Source organism: Bidens hawaiensis, unplaced genomic scaffold (assembly GCF_021521415.1).
Source record: "Bidens hawaiensis isolate Kalapana, Puna unplaced genomic scaffold, B.hawaiensis_p1.1 tig00011192_1, whole genome shotgun sequence".
In the NCBI taxonomy this organism is placed as follows: Eukaryota; Viridiplantae; Streptophyta; class Magnoliopsida; order Asterales; family Asteraceae; genus Bidens; species Bidens hawaiensis.
The window spans coordinates 4,737-24,430 of record NW_027491870.1 but is presented as its reverse complement, the minus strand read 5'-3'; the positions used below and the strand labels follow the sequence as shown (position 1 = coordinate 24,430).

The 19,694-nt window shown below is 34.0% G+C and overlaps 2 protein-coding genes and 1 pseudogene across 4 annotated transcripts; all 3 read right to left on the bottom strand.

The window, feature by feature from the left end:
* Positions 1–775: 775 nt before the first annotated feature.
* Positions 776–2,164, bottom strand: LOC143537467 (plant UBX domain-containing protein 2-like). Of its 2 annotated transcripts, XM_077031231.1 has the most exons (6): positions 2,039–2,164; positions 1,858–1,925; positions 1,691–1,772; positions 1,332–1,608; positions 1,138–1,257; positions 776–1,039 (listed from the first exon to the last, which is right to left on the bottom strand). In XM_077031231.1, the coding sequence occupies exons 4-6, from the start codon at positions 1,428–1,430 to the stop codon at positions 851–853; spliced, it is 408 nt and encodes a 135-aa protein (XP_076887346.1). In that variant the 5' UTR covers positions 1,431–1,608; positions 1,691–1,772; positions 1,858–1,925; positions 2,039–2,164; the 3' UTR covers positions 776–850. The 2 variants fall into 2 exon arrangements, with proteins under 2 accessions (XP_076887346.1, XP_076887347.1); XM_077031232.1 differs by having other exon boundaries at positions 1,332–1,772.
* Positions 1,826–2,935, bottom strand: LOC143537443 (uncharacterized). Its single transcript, XM_077031217.1, has 5 exons — positions 2,903–2,935; positions 2,720–2,815; positions 2,408–2,484; positions 2,190–2,269; positions 1,826–1,925 (listed from the first exon to the last, which is right to left on the bottom strand). Exons 2-5 carry the CDS (start codon positions 2,811–2,813, stop codon positions 1,826–1,828), a joined length of 351 nt encoding a protein of 116 aa, XP_076887332.1. The 5' UTR covers positions 2,814–2,815; positions 2,903–2,935.
* Positions 2,936–5,219: 2,284 nt separating this feature from the next.
* Positions 5,220–7,296, bottom strand: LOC143537466 (xyloglucan endotransglucosylase/hydrolase protein 2-like; annotated as a pseudogene). Its single transcript, XR_013136058.1, has 4 exons — positions 6,977–7,296; positions 6,768–6,869; positions 6,245–6,438; positions 5,220–6,110 (listed from the first exon to the last, which is right to left on the bottom strand). The product of XR_013136058.1 is annotated as a xyloglucan endotransglucosylase/hydrolase protein 2-like (transcript).
* Positions 7,297–19,694: the final 12,398 nt, after the last annotated feature.

Sequence of the window (19,694 nt, the reverse complement as noted above, 5' to 3'; positions counted from 1 at the left end):
ATTCAAATGACTTGATTTTTGTTAAATTGGAATTTCAAACACCCGAAATGAAACACTGGTTCATCGTTTAGATCACCGTTTCGAGATAAGTTTTATAATCAGTCAACTCGTATCCTTCTTTCAATTAAAAGCCCTAAGACATCGGTTTGAAACTCGAAAGAAAACCTAACGGCATTAAGTGTTTTTTAACGGAGGTCCATTGAGACAATAATAGTTGAAATGTTGGACTTTGTTAGTGATTTTTAAAAGTGAGATTATTATCAGCAACAAACAAAAGGTGAAATTATTTGTTTCTAATTTGCCTTTAAATAAAATTTAAAGACAATGAATTTATAGCTAACATTTTACTTATAATTATTGAAATATAACAATTTGAAAAAATTATAGAAAAGAAACTATAAAGCTCTTAAAATTATTTTAAAAACATTGTTTTCTTTATACACATAAATTATTAATTTCAAAGCATATTTGATCGGTTTATAATAATTAAGATATTTTATTGTTTTGATTAGAAAACTATACTAATTTGAAAAATTTGTTGAAAATGATAATTCTTGATGGTGTAAATAAATATATTTCAGGTTGAAATTTTCAAGAGAATGTTCTCATGTGTCTAGAAAGTCCAGACAAACGTTACAAAAAATCATACTTACATGAGAACATGTCGCTTTGGACTATGCTTTAATGGGTCAAAGCAGGTAAAATATAAAAAATATATATATATATATATATATATATATATATATATATAAATTAGTATACAAATGCTTAAATCTTATTAAAATAATGTGCCTTTTAAATCATACTTGATACACTAGTTATGTAAACATGTATGAATTTACATAATGATTCATTCTTCTGGTGATAGAAGTCCAAAGTAGGGATTTGTAATAGCAGACTGCAATATGTTCCCGGCTGACTTAAAAACCGTCATGTCGAACCTCTCTCGTGGCAGATACAAATACTTATCGCCTTCGACTCTTTCAAACCCGCAAAGCTCAAGAAACTTTACCCCTTGTTCAAATCTCCCAACTCTTTCCTATTAGAATAAACGGTTTAAAAGTCACTCTAAGCGTTTTCTTAATACATTAAATCCCATTTTCTTTAATGAATTTACAACAAAGATGATTTTGGTACCTTGAAAGCGGGATTTCTCAATCGGATCTTCCTGAATTTATCCTCATCGGGATCTCTTGCGACGTTTCTAACATAAATTAGAAGAGTCTCAAAAGCTCTCTTCACTTTAATACCATCATCCTATATGTTCTAATAACATGTAAGAATGTACATTTTGGTCATGTTATCAACTAACTCTTTATATGAAGACTTACCTTATTTTTTCGCTTGATCAACCTTAAACATTCTCTCATCAAATCTATCTTTGTTGTCGAATTAGCACCGGTCTCATTAGACATAACAGGTAGCAGCATCTCCTGTTTTTCAATGATTAGAATTTCATTGTTTAAGATTATATGATATTCTCAATTATGCATTAAAAGTTCAAAAAATTGTACTAAAGCTTGCCTTATTTTCTTGAACCGTAGGCGTGCTAGTCTTAAGAGATGCATGATTTTGCATAGGTAATTCAAGCCTCCCCCTTCTTTCTGCCTAACGCATAAAAAACACGACCGGTTAAAATATTTGAATAAATAAAATTCAGAAAGCAATGCTTAGAAATAGAGAGTTAAACCTTGTCCTGTTGTAATTTTTGACGATTTTTTTCCCGGGCTCTATTTTCTTCCTCTTTTTCTGCTTTCCTCAAGGCTATAAAACTGATTATAATGTTGCGAGTTGAAATAACACATACTCGTAAAAAAGTAGAAAATTAATATATTAACAGGTTTTGTAGCAAGAGACCGTTTTCTTTCGTTTTCTTCTGCGATTTTCTTTGCTTCTTGCAGTTCTTTACCTGCCCGAATTCTTTCCTATAAATGTGAAACAAAGAGATAAAACCATTCATGCATTCATATTACATATGTTAATTACGTATGTTGGCTGGTCGGGTCAGTCCAACCCGTTTTAATTATTTACAATATACCTTCTCTCTATTCGCTACGGATTGCACATCTTCCTTGATCCTTTTTCATGATTTTTCTCTGTGATAATATTGTTATTATTATTATTATTAACATTACTTTTGGATAAAACTCATGAAGAACTACTAGGCATAGAGAACTTAAAATGTTTACCTTAATTTATGTGCTGTTAACTTCACTTCTTCTGATACAACAGAAGCCTCAACATCCTCAATATTGATTTTTACCGGAACCTGGTTATGTTAATAAAAGACTAAATACTTGTTATGAACTAATTTTGTTAGTTTAATAAGTTATAACAAGCTAAAAGGTAAAAACTTAATATGGTATGAGATAAAATATGAATAATTATTAAAACAAGTGAATCATACTGAGGGCATTTGATCAATATCAGGGTCATTCTCATGATCAACAATCCAGTTAATAGCATCCTCCAAACTAGAGTTACCTTCACAAAAATAATATCATGATCAAAATAACATAAAACCGCAACAATCTAATTAATATTTAAGTAAAGTGTAAAACATGCTTTGTATTATATTTTTACCAGTTTTCTTATGCAATGGACACGTTAATAAGTAAACATGTCGAAATTGTCACCATTCACAAAATTAAGTAAACGAGTTTTTAACATAAATTTTTATAATAATAGTTCCTAAGCAAAATATTTTTAACTGACTAACCTGATTTATAAAGCGCGTTCATTGCTCGAGCCAGCGGAAACCCCATTTCCTCAAGTTCATCAAGTAACTTCTTGTTTACTTCTTTAGCATCCATTTCTATATATTTTACAAATACCATATATAATAGTCAACATATATAATTTTTTTACAGATTTGCCAGATTAATATAAAAATGTTTCTGACCTTAATTATTTTCTGGGAATTGTGAAGGCAACACAAAGGTTGAATATGAATTGGTGATAAGATGACTCTCATTTAGAGATTAGAGGGATGCTGATTCTTATCTTGAGCTGATCATGTTTCTGGTTTCATCTAATAAAGTCTAAATGTTTCTGCTTCACATATAGTTCATGTAGATTCTTTTTTGTATTTATACGTATCCTTAAATTGCCATGTTTGAAGTTAGAATGAAGATTAATTAACTGTGTCAAAGGTTGGAATAAATTGTTTTTATCATAGTTGTATGGTAAGTTAAAAAAATTTCAAGTGATGTACAAATTGAAATTTCTTCTTTCATTTATATAAAGTTAATATAAATTATTAAAATTGTAAATCTACATCATAGATAAAATGGTTTCTTATTTTTCTTTATATTAGTTATATTTATGTAGTTTTTGTTTATAAATTATTTAAAATGTCATCCACTTTAGAATACGGTCCGACATGTTCGACCAGTAGACCGGTAAAAGCAGTTGGTTCGATGGCCAGTTTAGTCGTAACTTTTATCAAATTTATTTTCGTGATCTTTTAAGAATAGGAAAATGTATAGAAAGAAATGATTTAGCAAGATTAATCATCAAAATGAAGAATATAATTATAAAACAAACAAAAAGAATAAGTATAATTTTCACTTATCTTCAATTTATTATTGATTTATTTGATAGTTTTACAAGTGGCTTGCTATAGAAGCACCACCCTACTAGTACACCATCGTGCTTGTCCGTAAACTGGTAAAAATGGTCATATGGTCGTATGTCTTTGTCAATACTCATTAGTTTCGTCAGTCAAAAACATATACAGGTCATACGACTTATATGACCATTTTTCACATTCAATGCGGCTTATAAGACCAGGGTCAAGTTATTCTATAAAGGGTGACAAAAATGAGAAGTGTGAGAAGCCATAAATAATTGACATGTGTCAGGTGGGGACCAAAAGAAAAATGGTATATGGGTAATTGTACACATTTTCTCTCTCCACATACAAGACACATGTTAATACCCCCAACATTTTAGAACGTTTATAACTTTTTCGTATGATATTTTTTTAAAAAAAAATATCATCATAATAACAAGCGTTTTTTTATCTTTAATATGAGTATGATTTTTGTTATATAAAATTTAAAACAAAAATCACGTCATTGTGTCTTTTCGCACATCATTGTGTCTTTTTGCTTATCATTGTGTCTTTTTTCGTCATTGTGTCTTTTCGCACACCATTGTGTCTTTTTTCGTCATTGTGTCTTTTCGCTTATCATTGTGTCTTTTTTCGTCATTGTGTCTTTTTTCGCACACCATTGTGTCTTTTTTCGTCATTGTGTCTTTTCGCACACCATTGTGTATTTTCGCTTATCATTGTGTCTTTTTTCGTCATTGTGTCTTTTCGCTTATCATTGTGTCTTTTTTCGTCATTGTGTTTTTTCGCACACCATTGTGTCTTTTCGCTTCTCATTGTGTCTTTTTTCGTCATTGTGTATTTTCGCACACCATTGTGTCTTTTTTCGTCATTGTGTCTTTTCGCTTATCATTGTGTCTTTTTTCGTCACTGTGTCTTTTTTCGCACACCATTGTGTCTTTTCGCTTATTATTGTTTTTTTTCGTCATTGTGTCTTTTTTTTGTCATTGTGTCTTTTCACACACCATTGTGTATTTTCGCTTATCATTGTGTCTTTTTTCGTCATTGTGTCTTTTCGCACACCATTGTGTCTTTTTATCTAATACCTAAAACACAATGCTTAATACATGTTATACAATAACTTGAAACGTAAAACACAAAGGTGAATACGTATAACACAATGACCTAAAACGTAAGACACAATGATGAATACGTATAACACAATGACCTAAAACGTAAGACACAATGGTGAATATGTATAACACAATGACTTGAAACGTAAAACATAATGGAATCAACATATTACACAATGACACAATAAACAACAAAAAACACAATTAAAAAAACCCATTAATTTTTTTTATATAACAATATGATACTCATATTAAAGATAAAAAAACGCTTATTATTATGGTGAATTTTTTTTTTAAAAATAATGTCGTATGAAAAAGTTATGGACATTTTAAAATGATGGGGAATTGACATGTGTCTTGCATGTGGAGAGAGAAAGTCAACAAATGAGTTATTACCTTAATGCCCTTTTCATCAATTTTTATTTATTAAATTAATCTCAGCCATTTAAATCTAAAATTAATGGACTGGATTCCTTCTCACCCTTCTTATTTTTGTTGTCATTTGTATTTTAACTTTACCCTATAAGACCATTCTCTCCCTTATCATATTACCTTTATGGGCCATATGATATGACACATCACTGATGTCTAGATCATATGTAAATTGTGTTTGGTTAAGTTCAAGGTTAACCCAATCCTTTTACATGGCAAATTATATTATTCATAGACGTGACATGTTTCAATTCGTCCATATGATAAGTTTCTTGATTCTTGTTTTGAAATCATTCAAAAATATTCATGAACCAAACACTTGTTAAACATTACAACCGTGTCATGATATCTAGCTCATAATTTTTGTTTACATATTTTGCCTAACCAATCACTCAATTTAACCTATAAGCAGATTGTAACTTATAACATTAGAAGAAAAAACATAATCAAACATTACTTTTTCAATACGAACTTTTTGGAAATCAAGTACATTACATAATAGATATTGCTTCATGTTTATTGCAAGTGGAATATGGGCTGTTAAAAGGTATACTAGCAGAAGCCCAGCCCAATACAAGTTAATACTAAAACTACTAATTTATTCCTCAAGGCACTCTATTGGAGGAACAGGGTACCTATTCTTATCAGTACAATAATCATAATTCATATATTTTCTTCTCACAGCCTCTAATTTTCTCAATTGTTGACTGTTTAATTGCCAATGGTTTCTGTTATTCCAAAAGTACTTTGTGGAATAACAATCCTTATTTGGGCTATTGGGGTCTGAACGGCAGCCCACAATGTTAAAATCTTGAAAATGGGCCTGAAATGGTGCTTGGGTCCAATTAGCTTTGGTTCTGCCTCCATCAGTGGCCCAATTAGATCCATCCCATAAGCTTACAACCACTTGCATTGCTCTATGAGGGTACCCAACTATACCACTCACTAAGTGGTTCTTGTATACCCTAATCGGTATGTCGTCCACAAAAAACCTGACGAGAAAACCATTAAAACCGGTCGATTTGGGTTGTATTCTATCGGTTACATGTCAGAATAGTAAAACAGGTAAAAAACAAGTAAACAGGGTTTATTGATATCCTGGGACAAGAAAATGATAAGTACTTACACAATTTGATGTTGGTTCCATAGGAGTTTGTAATAATGAAAATCTGCTGAGGGATCAAACCAAAGACGAGTTCTTTGCTCTCTACCGCCGAGGCCATGTGCGAATACATTTGTTTGTAAAACAACTGGTTTACCTGGTCTGTTTCCCAAGAACTCAAAGTCCAACTCATCGTGTATACCCGCATCGGAATTTAACTAAATAACATTTCATATAAGATTAAATCAAGCAACATAATAGGAAAAAACATAGAAAAATGTGTTGAAGAGTATAAAAGGTCGACCTTTCAATAGAGAAGGGCGTTTGTAAGTAAAAAAACATATAGTTTCGTAAAACTTACTTAAAGATACATAATATTTTTTTTCCAACTCATAAAAAACAAACAAACCCTAATTGCATCTAGATTTCAAACAATAGGCAAACGAGTGGTTTTTCACCAACTCGAACACCTTCACACGTTTTTGTAAAGATTTTTAAGAAAATTTATATAACTATTAATAAACTAGTTTAAAGTGATCGTTTGTACATAAAAAGCAGTAACAACGCCACCCCGAATCTTTATCTGGAAGTTTAATCTTCATTTGAAAGAATCCGGATCCATAGTATGATTTAGATGCAAATCCAGCACCTAAGTTAGAAGATCAAAGAAATAAGCACGCTAATATAATAATGTAATAATAATAGACGTGGTAAAATGTAAACGACTAAAAATCCAATATATATTAAAACTATAACCTGAAGATTGGTCCAATGACAATTGAACTTCTTGTCCATGTTTAAAAAACAAAATACGATCCTTTCCCCAAGTTACATAATAATTTTTATCAAAAGTAGTGTTTTTTGTTGTGGCGTCAAGACAGAAAAACATTTCAAACAAAGTGACAACGAGCATCAACATCGTTGGTTGAAAACCCATTCTATGAGATAGAAGTATAACTTGTTAGTGTGTGTATGATTTATTTAACAAATCAATGGGACTTATATAAGCCATAAGCATATGTTCTTCTTTTTATACTTTCTACAAACTATTTGGTGTTAATTTCGGTATGCCCAAAAGTGATAACACAAACACATCATCATCGCCAATTTGGAAGTTACTTTGTGGCTCAAACAACTTTATCTGTTTATTTTTGCTATTAATATCAAATACTTATGATTATAACCAAAATTATAAAATAAAATCAAATCATTTTCTTGACTTGAACTTGAACTTACCCACGTGTATTTTATTTTATTTACCCTACTAATAATATATTTTTGTAGAGCTTTGGATCAAATATAAATAAAATTAGCGTGCTAATTGTGAGAATCAAGTAGAATAATTGCGTAATTACATCATAGAGTAATATTCTTATAATTATCCCGTTAATTTCATTTGTACATTAATTTTCTCATATTGTTATAAACATCTGCATAAAATATACTTATCTAAAATGAAGGCTCATGTTAAAACGATTTGGTTTCATATTTATGATCATTTTATTTTTTAAATAGTATGAGGATTAATCAGAGACTAGGTATATTCAGAAGATATTTAGATATAAATTTGATTTGTAATTATCTTTAATTATTAGATTAGCTCATATCTCTTTGTAATTTCTCCCCTATATAATAATTGTTATCACAAATATTGATACCATATACACTTTTAATTACTTTTATAGATACGTTGTAATGAAGCATAGTGAATTATCTCAATATCTATTCATGTTTGTGTATCATTATAAAAATGTTAAAATGTACAAATATAACCATCTTTCTATCTATTTTCACGTGTAACCATTTTTACACTTATCTACTATTGTGTCTATTATATATAGATATGTGAGCATAAAATGTTCATAATTCTTGTAAATTTATCATCACTACAGGTCATATAACTTATAACACAACACAACACTGTCACGTCATAGTCAACTTTGATAAATTTACATTGTGGTATAAGGTTATGCACGTTGTATAACTTTTACATATCACCTTAAACCATTCATGTAATTGCTTGTATAAAACCTAATCTTATTTTTATGCGGGCCCGAATAAACTTTTTCCACGTATCACACTGGCCGTATAACTCCAAACTACATGATATGTGAAAATGTTATATGGCCTGTATAAGTACGTTAGTGATACACATATAGCTTGCAACTTGTAAATTTCTGGTTGGGAAAGTAATCTATAACATTAATGAAGCCTTGAGGTAGTTTGATGTCAGATTGGAGGCTCTCTCTTTAGTTTGTTTGATGTACTTGCTATATGCAACGATATTAAAGGCATGCTAATCTTACTTGTCTATTTTTAAAAGATATTATATAATAAATAGTTGAAAACAAATATACTAAGATTAGGGATGACGACTATATGGATATACAAGTTGGAAATCATTATATCATATTTCCCATTATGGTATAGTTGTTACATTGTATCCATATCGTTATATCTTCTTCCATAAGATACACATCTGATATATCGTTACCTCATCACATGTGCGCTAATTTCGAGTTGTATTTAATATATGTCGTTAAAGTTATATAAGGTTATGTTAAATGCTATACAATTCGCGATATCTTTTTGACGTTGACAACATAGAAGTGAAGTAACATGACTAATTCAAGCACGGGGAAGAGAAAAATGTTTTCAATTACTTTAGAAAGTTAAAAGCACCATTAACAACCTTTACTTTTTATCTTATTTGAGTTATTTTTTCTAATTGTACGTGTTACAAGTCACATGATTAACAAACTTAAAACTTGATTACAATTATATAATGTTTCCTTATTGAATATTAGCCGAACAAATATACAGTCTCAAGTAACTTTAACCTCCCCATTAGGCCCATTTAATTGATGTACAAAACTACATTAGGAGATTTATTAGACGTTAAAATCTTTGGTTGGGGGGGCGGCTAAATTGGCGCATTTGGATAACGGGCTTTTGGTCCAGCCCTCATAACTAGGCCCAAATAGGCCCATCTCACTTGCTCACAAATTACAATTACTAGGGAGTTGAGACAGTTGAATGGTCCTAATATGGACATCATACACAAGTAATCAGAATATATGAATAGGCGTGTGAACTATGGATGAGCAAAACGAGTATTGGTACTGAATCGGTTTTAAGTTTTGAGTTTTCGGTACTGATACCGATATTTTCCGAATTTTACCTTCAATACCGTCAGGCCAAACGTAGTGGGCTACAATTGAGGGCGATGAAGGGCGACGAGGGGCGCAAACACCGCCCCCGGGGGCGATATTTGGGCGATTAGGGGCGGGGGCGGGGTTAGATTGTCGCCGTGTTTGTGTGAAAAATAATAATATAATATTATTATGACTGTTAATCAACGGTCAAATATAAAAAAAAATTATTTAATTTAAACAATATATATATATATATATATATATATAAACATACACTCTTCTTCTTCATTTTATATCCATTTCATACATAATTCATACCCAAATTTTTCAAAGAATTTAGCAAAATGAATCCTACAAACAACCCGAACCAACAGACACTCGTGAAAGTCGCCGCTACCATGAGAGAAATCATCAAAAAACAAAAAAATGTGTCGAGGAACTCAACAATGTCATGAACGAAACCAACAAACAACACGAAAAGATTGACCAAATGTTGGAATTGCGGGAATTGAGTGAAATATACGAATCCCTCAAAGCGGCCGGGTCACACGAAGAGGCCGCATTATTGCAACGACAACGAATTGAAAAAATGCGCAAATATTATGGATATTAGTATGTTATTTAGTTATGTTTTTTAATATTTTTAGTTATGTATTTTTTTTTAATTTTAATGCATTATTAGTTATGTTTTTTTAATTTTTTTGTATTTCTTTTTAATTTTAATGCATTTTTATTTAATTATTTAAATAAATTGGTTTTTATTTAATTAGTTTAATTATAAAAAGAAAATAATAAAAAAGACACTGTGGGCCCAACTTGTAGCCCCTACACCATTACATCCCAAAAACAAATCGCCCCCAATTTCCACTACACATAGCCTTACCGGTACCAAGAATTTGGAAAAATCAGTACTGATACCCACCCATCCATGATGTGGATTGGATTTGGTTTTTAATCACCCATCCAAACAGCTCCAACAAGAGAAGGTATTAATATGAAAACTTATCTACCATTTAGTTCATATAATACATGAAAAAAAGCACGTTTTAAATTCTCATAGAACACATGATTAAACCCAAACCTTTTTTTTATTAATTTGAATTAAATATTCAATTCTTTCTGCAAGAACAAAAAATTTCGCCCCTTTTAATTTATTTATTCACTTGTCATTTTTGTGTTTATTTTAATTTTGAGGACTTAACCGAGTGTAAACGTGTCTCATAACCGAGAATAAATTAAAGGGTAGTTTCTATTTTGGACCTAGAATGATAAGTTATTTTAGTAACTATATCACATCAAACTATCAAATTCTTTCTTTAAAAAAAGGGAAAATAATCGTACTTTGTTTTTGAGAAACAAGACTAGATATAGATATTATTCTTATCTAGATAACAATGCATAAAATTTTAAGAATATAAGGGTAAAATAGTCTTTGTTTATTCCAAAATAATATACAATAATAATCCTTTAACTTCAACCAAGTTTTGTTAATATATTAAATAGTTAAACATTTCCCCCTAATTATAAACCACCTACCCACGTATTACACCCTGCTTTAATAATCAGGTATTTAATAGAGAAATGCAGCGGAAAACGGTTCCAATTTAAACATCACTTTTATTTAACTGAAGATAGTTTAACAAGATAACATTTGGTACTCCAAAGTCTAATTATATAACCTGATTTACAAAGTATAATTTCCCAGAGTCTATCACACTTTGTTAAGTCTCAACAAAAATACCCGATTTATTATTTGTAAATATATAAGTCTTTGTTAAACATTTAAACCGAGATCTTGACCACAACGAACCCAACACTGTTGAGCGTGTGTCCACCTAACGACCTGAGCACTTGATCATTAATCGCATCTTATTCATGAACAATATCTACGGCAATACAAACCCACAAGTTAAAATTATAACATGTAAGAATCATAGCAAAAATACGTGCAACGAAATGAAGTAAAAACAAATGCAACAAAAACTAGTTAAGTCTGAGTAATGAAGATCAGAGACCTTAACCATCCATACATATCACTATACATTATAATTAATGTAGTTTGATCCCATATTTCTCGTACCTGTTTCTATGCATTATAAACACATGAGAATACATTATTTCGCGCATGTATTTAACACCCTATTCTCGTATTTATTTCTATGTCATTAACCTACAAGTTCGTGATAATATCGCGTATGCATAAAAGTTACTACACATAGTAACTTACTCTACATATTTCACACATAGGTGAACTTAAAACGATCTTTAATTCATTAACAAGGCGATTGTATCTATAATATCTATATAATACACATTTAGGATTACATTGAGAAGATGTGTAACTTTAGATAACGAAAGAGGAGTATTCGCTTGATGATCTTCGACTTTGACGGCTTGCTTACCTAGACATTCATCATTTAGGTCATTAGTCCATCCTCTCATACTTTATATACACCTTATTGATTGCCACATAAGCAAAGCACCAAACTTTCTGTTTGGTATGTGATTAAATTTCAAATTTTCTTTGACATTGCTAAAAGTCAACTAAACACTCATTATCGTCAATTTAGCCAAATCATATAATAATTTAACTATAGCTTCTTTACATAAATTCTTATCACATGCATAGCACAACAAATGGCTTCCGTTTCCAATATTATACATTCTTCATGTTCATCAAGTTTATATTTGTCTAATCAACTCAAGGCATCAATCGTAAAACCCCCAAATTTCTGTTCATGAACCCTAGAAAAACTAGGTCACTGGTAACATTAATCTACAACAAATTAATGATTATTTATTACATGCAATCATCATCTATAAAACTAGTATTTTACCAGTCCGGTGGACGGGAATATTAATACGGGAATGTGACGACTACGTTAATTGAATAATGAATGAAGAAACTTGCAAAACAAATGTATAACATTTCCCAAAGAGCCCCAAAAAACAACGAAACTACTCTAAAACAATTTGAATAAGCCCTTATGAAACTATAAACGGGCTCGTCCTCTGCATTTTTGAATCTTATATTTATCTACATTTTTTATATATCTTTGTAACTAAGCCCATGCCCGAGTAGTTACTTCCATACCCGAAGATCGATAACAAAAAAGTTGAGCAAGGCATGCACAATAAATAATATATTGAATCATGATTTACAAAGTCAAAAGTTCCACAATAACAAAAAAATAAAAATAAAAGAAATAAAAGTCTGCATAAGCTGGACTACATTTCTTCAAGCATGTAACATATGTCTCGAGCATGTGCAAAAGGTTTCCAACTCCTAGGTGCTTTTATGTTAGATGTTACGTTTTGTGGCCATCCGATGCTTGTTGCATTAAACTGTAGAATGAGAATTATAAGTTTTAATTAGATTTAGGGATCTAATTAAAGGGTAATTTTGAGTAAATAACTACATCTAAACAAAATAAAATTGTAAGTAATTTACCTCACTAACTGAAACAACCACATAAGCTAAAAGGTAGACCGGATGCTGAATTCGAAGTGCTCACCACAAAACTTTTCATTATCGCCTGCAAATTTAAAATTTAAACGTTTAACCATACATGATAAACGAACTTTTAAATCTTACAAGAAAAATAGAAATTACCTCGTACAACTTTTCATTAATAATTTTAACCTCTATCCCTTTCTAAAGATCCAAGATATATTATCAAAACTTAAAAAATTCAGATTTTATAACACAAGGCAAATTCCAAGAAAATTTTAGCCAAAACCTCAACTTTTGCTGGAGTTTCATAAAAACCTGCAACATCCGTTGCTGCCATTCTGCATAAATAGATTTAAAAAAAAAAGAATTATCAGTTCTAACTATAGGTAATCAATGAATGTACACTGTCACACCCCGACCAAAGGCGGCGGAACATGCCGGGGTGCAACGTGATTGGACAAATACACAAGACACTATTAAAGTGACAATATTTAATCAACTCATTAATTTCATTCAATCACCAAAGTAACACATATTGTTCATACAAATAACATCAAAACATAAGAAATAGATATTGTTCATTCTTCTAATAACCTAGCGGTATCAAAATAGAATGACGTCTTCAAACTCCAACTCAAGTAATAATCAAACCTGTAACATGCATAAAATAACATTTGTCAACAAGTATGTTGGTGAGCAATTTCATAGTTTTGAGTATATATAATATGAGTGAAATCCACAAACGTATATGAGACTATAAATAAAAGCATCAATCATGATATAAAACATATGTAAATGAGGATCCTTTCTAATCGGTAAGAATACCGACATACTTGGATAATGAGGCCCTATTCTACTAGCACAAGGCTAAGTAGTTAGGGGAGCGTATGATCATACTTAATGAGGCTCAACAACAACATAAAAATAAACACTCGCGCACGTAAAGCATATGAGACATATAACACACAATAGAGCAAGTATTCTAGCATCATATACCCTAAAGTTTGTGGTTTGAGAAATGAGTATAATATAAATCATTTTTGTTTGAATAAGTATGCATGTTACCCCCAAAAGATAAATGTGAAAACGGGGGATGAAATGTACTCACGTTAACTAAGTAACTTGAAAGATTGATTCGTAAATAATCGGAGATCGGGTTTAACGAGCAAGACCTAGATTAAACGGGTCTTAAGTTAGAAGGTAGTCTTGGAAGGGTTTAAAATAAAATATGACAAGTAAAGTAAATAAATGAAGTTTATGGTTTAAAAATGTAAATACTTGGGAAATTAAAGACATGTTCTAAAAAGTAAGTTTACTCGAAACCGGGTCTTGGTATTTCATTCATAATTATTACTCAACCTATGTTAAGTAACTTATGTGGGTTATAATGCACTAATGCAAGACCCTTTGGGTATATGAACACCAAAACAAGGTTTTAATCGAGTGTTCGGATTTGTTAACTTGGGTCTAGATAATTAACTAAACTCAAAGTTAACTTTCCAAAATGTTTTGAGATAACTCAATAAAATCGAAAGACTTAACCAAGTATATAGTTCTATTATGAAGAACCTTAACGTCCGTTAAGTGTGTATTTGGTATCACCGGTCCAAGCTTGTTATAAGATCAAGTTGGATACCGACACACCAAGTAAGTTGATAAAATACTTAAAATTAGTTTAAAATACATTCTTGAAGAAAAGATGAGTTTCGATGGCCAAAAACACACTTGTGTGTCTTAGGCAAGTGAACTCGGTTTAGTTCGGTTTTGGTTCGGTCCTTGACTCGGAATGATACCGAGGATGGTTGCCACATACCCAAATACCATAGAACTATCAAAATGGTTTTAAAAGTTACAAGGTTCAAATCTTTCATAAGCATGTTTATTTAACTATTTTAAACAAAGGCTAGTAAACAAACTATTTTAAGCAAAGGCTAGTAAACAAGAGTTCGGTCTTGGTTCGGTCTTGATTCGGGTCTAATCTCGGGATAAAACCGAGACTAGTGACTTCATACCCAAGACCATGAAACTCTTTAAACATGAATTAAAACTAAACTACTTACAATATAAACAAGACTACTAAAGCATTAAAGGAAAATAGTATAATCAAGAACTACAAAGAGTTCTCCATGAAGCCTTGCCTTGTAGCATATCACCTCCCGAAGAAGATGAAAGCCGAAGGAAACAAGGGGTGCATATTATATATATGTTGTACCACAAGATATGAATTAGTAAGTAACAAAACAAAAATTAAAGAAGGTTGTTGTTTGATAATTATGAACCTTGAAGGTTAGAGATAGTGTTCTTAGTTTGAGAGAGAAAGAAGATGAATGAGCAAGAAGAAATGAAGGGGATGGGGTTGTTTATATAGGGAAGGAGTCAAACTTGTTTTCCTTGTTTTATATCAATACTTGCATGTGCTTTTTTTTTTTAAAAAAAAGGTTTAAATAATACAAACTAGTAACAAATTCAAAAAGTAAGAGATGATTATGAAACATAAAAATCCAAGATTTTATATTAGTGAAAGATTTGGTTTACAAATCGGGTCGGGTTTTGATACAAATACAAATACAAAAAAAAGGACCGAAAATGACGATTGTTACAGTCTTCCCTACTTTAGGAAATTTCGTCCCGAAATTAAGAAGAATCCATAATAAATAAGTGCGGGTACTTTTCCTTCATCTCGTCTTCTCGTTCCCAAGTAAATTCAGCGCCACGCCTTGATTCCCAACGGACGTTAACTAAACGGATGCGGCTACGTTTGGTTCGTTTCTCATTGCGGTCCACGATTTCAACGGGTTTTTCGATCATTTGCAAGGTTTCATCGATATGTACTTCGTCGAGAGGTATATGGAGGTTACCTTCGGCTGAGCACTTTTTGAGGTTTGAGACATGAAAGGTGGGATGAACACCGGCAAGTTCTTGCGGTAAATCGAGTTTATAAGCCACTTTTCCAATCCTTTCGAGGATTTTGAATGGGCCTACAAAACGGGGGTGTTAATTTTCCTTTATTTCCAAAACGGACTACCCCCTTCCAAGGGGATACTTTGAGAAGGACAAAGTCGGCAACATTAAACTCGAGAGGTTTTCTCCGTTTGTCGGCATAGCTCTTTTGGCGACTTCTTGCAGCAAGGAGATTTTTGCGGATTTGATCGATACGATCGGTAGTGTCTTGAACCATCTCGGGATCGGTGATTTGGGCTTCACCAATCTCGTTCCAACAAATCGGAGAACGACACTTACGACCATAAAGAGCTTGGAAAGGAGCCATCTCAATGCTAGAATGATAGCTATTATTGTATGAGAATTCAATAAGTGGGAGATGAGAATCCCAATTTCCACCAAAATCAAGAACACAAGATCGAAGCATATCCTCGAGAGTTTGGATTGTGCGTTCGGATTGGCCATCGGTTTGAGGATGGTAAGCGGTGCTAAGATCGAGGCGAGTTCCCAAGGCTTCTTGAAGCGATTTCCAAAAATGGGATGTGAAACGAGCGTCACGATCAGAAATGATGGTCAAAGGAATACCATGGCGGCATACAATCTCACGAACATAGATTTGAGCGAGTTGTTCAACGGAGTACTTCTCGCGGATCTGGATGAAGTGAGCCGATTTAGTTAATCGATCAACAATGACCCAAATGCTATCATTTTGCTTTTGAGTGGGAGGCAATTTGGTGATAAAGTCCATAGCGATGCCTTCCCATTTCCAAACGGGGATAGGAGGTTGCTCGAGTAAACCAAAAGGTTTTTGATGTTCGGCTTTAACCTTTGAGCAAGTAAGACATTTCGATACATAAAGTGCTACGTCCTTTTTCATACCCGGCCACCAATAAATAGATCGAAGATCGAAGTACATTTTATCCGCATCGGGATGTACGGAATATCGTGACATATGAGCTTCATCGAGAATGAAAGTACGAAGTTCATCACGATCGGGAACCCACAAACGGTTGAGGAAATAAAGCAAGCCATCGGGTTTGGTTTCAAGTTGAAGTTCGGCTCCACATGACATTTCATAATACATATTGCCTTCATCAATGGAGGTGCATTGGGCTCGATAGATGCGGTCTTGGAGATTGGTTTGAATGATGATGCTATGAAGCAGAACGGATTTGACATTAACTTTACGACTAAGGGCGTCGGCTACAACATTCGCCTTACCGGGGTGGTAGCGAATTTCGCAATCGTAATCACTAAGTAATTCGGCCCATCGACGTTATCTCATGTTGAGATCTTTTTGGTCAAAGATGTGTTGTAGACTTTTGTGATCGGTGAATACAACACACTTTGTGCCATAAAGATAACGTCTCCAGATTTTGAGAGCGAAAACGACGGCACCAAGTTCGAGATCATGAGTCGTATAATTCTTTTCATGATCCTTGAGTTGCCTTGAGGCATATGTGATAACTTGACCTCGTTGCATGAGAACGCAACCGAGACCTTGGTTGGATGCATCGCAAAATACCACAAAGTCGTCGTTTCCATCGGGAAGGGTTAGGACGGGAGCGTTGCAAAGCATATGCTTTAGAGTTTGGAAAGCTTCTTCTTGTTTCGGTCCCCATTTGTAAGGTTCTCCTTTATGAGTTAGTGCGGTGAGGGGTAACGCGATTTTAGAGAAGTTTAGAATGAATCGCCGATAATACCCGGCCAAACCAAGGAAAAATCGGATTTCCGTGGGTGTGGATGGAGTCTTCCAATCTTTTACGGCCTCGATTTTGGCGGGATCAACATGAATACCTTTATCGTCGACGACATGACCCAAAATTGAACCTCTTTTAACCAAAATTCACATTTGGAGAACTTGGTATAAAGTTGTTCTTTTCTTAGGAGATCGAGAATGGAACGTAAATGATGTTCATGTTCGGCTCGGGTTTTGGAGAAGATAAGAATGTCATCGATAAAAACAATCACGAATTTGTCCAAGAATGGTTTGCAAATACGGTTCATGAGGTCCATGAATACCGCAGGTGCATTGGTTAATCCGAAAGGCATAACCAAAAATTCGTAATGTCCATACCGAGTACGAAAAGCGGTTTTTGGAATGTCGTCTTCATGAACATGCAATTGATGATAACCCGATCGAAGATCGATTTTGGAAAAGCAAGTTGCGCCTTGAAGTTGATCGAAGAGGTCGTTGATATGAGGCAAGGGGTAACGATTTTTAATGGTGAGTTTATTGAGTTCACGGTAATCGATACACATGCGAAACGAGCCATCTTTCTTTTTCACGAAGAGGACGGGAGCACCCCAAGGAGAAGAGCTTGGACGGATAAAGCCCTTATCGGAGAGTTCTTGGAGTTGATTCGATAACTCTTGCAATTCCGAAGGGGCTAAGCGGTAAGGAGCCTTGGCTACGGGAGTCGCGCCGGGAACAAGGTCGATTCGAAATTCAACAGGACGAACGGGTGGAAGACCAGAGACGTCTTTGGGAAAAACGCCTGGAAATTCACAAACAACGGGAATGTCTTGAATCTTCTTTTCTTTTGGATCTTTCACCACCGCTTGGGCTAGGAATGGAACGTACTTTTGGCGCAAGTACTTACGAGATTGAGAGCAAGACATAAGGTTGAGTTTCTTGGGGATCGTTTTGCCAAAGAGTTTGAGAATTTTGCCATTGACGAGCGGGATACGAATGAATTTGTCATAACAAACGACTTCGGCACGGTGCAAAGCTAACCAATCCATGCCTACTATGATGTCGAAGCTTCCCATTTGCATCGGGATGAGGTCGATCGAGAACTCGTGCTTGCAAAGAGTGAGGATACAATCACGAATGACCGAATCGATGATGATGGAATTTCCATTGGCGACTTCGACAGAAAAGGGGCGAGAAAGTTTAGTGCGAGATACGCCAAGAATAGATTCAAATTTAAAAGAAACAAAACTCCTATCAGCTCCGGTATCAAATGAAATTGAAGCTAAATGCTCATTTACTAAAAACGTACCGTTCACCACATCGTTGGCAACTTGATCTTGGTTGGCGTTCATCATAAAGGCACGCCCTTGGTTGCCGTGGTTAACTTGTTGAGCTGGAGGAAGTGGGAGAGCTTGCATGGCTTGCAGAAGTGGTGGAGGAGGAAGGGCTTGCATGGCTTGGACCGGTTGAGCGGGAGGAGCCAAGAGTTGCGGGATTTGGGGTTGATAAGTTTGAACTTGGTAGGCTTGGGTATGGTAGTAGGGTGTGGGTATGATTTGGGCTTGGTTAACAAGAGCAAGTCGAGGACAAGCATTGCGTAAGTGATTCGGGTCTCCACAATTGAAACAAGCCCTAGGTTGGGATGGAGGGTTTTGAGCAAAAGGAGTGGGACGATTTTGGTTGGATGGGGCAAACCTCGGCGGAGCGGGTTGCCCACGAGAGGCTTCTCGACACACGTTGTTAGTGTGACCATAGCGGTTACACTTGGTGCAGTGGCGACAAGCAGGGTAGGAGGGATGATGACGTTGACAAGTGTTACATAATGGGTGCGGGCCGGAATACGGTTTTCTATTTTGGAGTGCGTGGGATTGAGATTGAGGTTGTGATGGGTGGGTAACAGCATAGTTTCGGTAGTTTGGTTTGATTTTCTATTTGGTGTGGTGGGTGGAATTGGAGTAGTTGATGGATTGAGGTTGTGGGTCGACTTTAGCTTGAGGGGTTGGTTCGGGCTTACTTTGTCACTCGTTTTCCTGATGGAGAGGGTACCGTCTTTGACATGGTTTTCAGAAAGAGCACCAGCGAAGGTAATAGCATCATGAAGGGTTTGCGGGTTGCGACTCATCACCGAGTCGCGGATTTGCATAGGCAAACCGCCGACATACTTGTCAATAGCCCTTTCGAGGGGAGTGACCAAGTGAGGAACCAAGAGACTAAGCTCGTGAAAGCGGT

Bases quoted from the DNA above. Each gene is read 5' to 3' on its own strand.
- LOC143537467 (XM_077031232.1), bottom strand. From the start codon at position 1,430: ATGCTGCTACCTGTTATGTCTAATGAGACCGGTGCTAATTCGACAACA. The intron at 1,258-1,331 runs GTAAGTCTTCAT...TAGAACATATAG, and splicing joins TGATCAAGCGAAAAAATAAG to GATGATGGTATTAAAGTGAA. The intron at 1,040-1,137 runs GTACCAAAATCA...TTATTCTAATAG, and splicing joins TGAGAAATCCCGCTTTCAAG to GAAAGAGTTGGGAGATTTGA.
- LOC143537443 (XM_077031217.1), bottom strand. From the start codon at position 2,813: ATGGATGCTAAAGAAGTAAACAAGAAGTTACTTGATGAACTTGAGGAA. The intron at 2,270-2,407 runs GTATGATTCACT...TAACATAACCAG, and splicing joins ATATTGATCAAATGCCCTCA to GTTCCGGTAAAAATCAATAT. The intron at 1,926-2,189 runs GTAAACATTTTA...TCACATTTATAG, and splicing joins TTAACAGCACATAAATTAAG to GAAAGAATTCGGGCAGGTAA.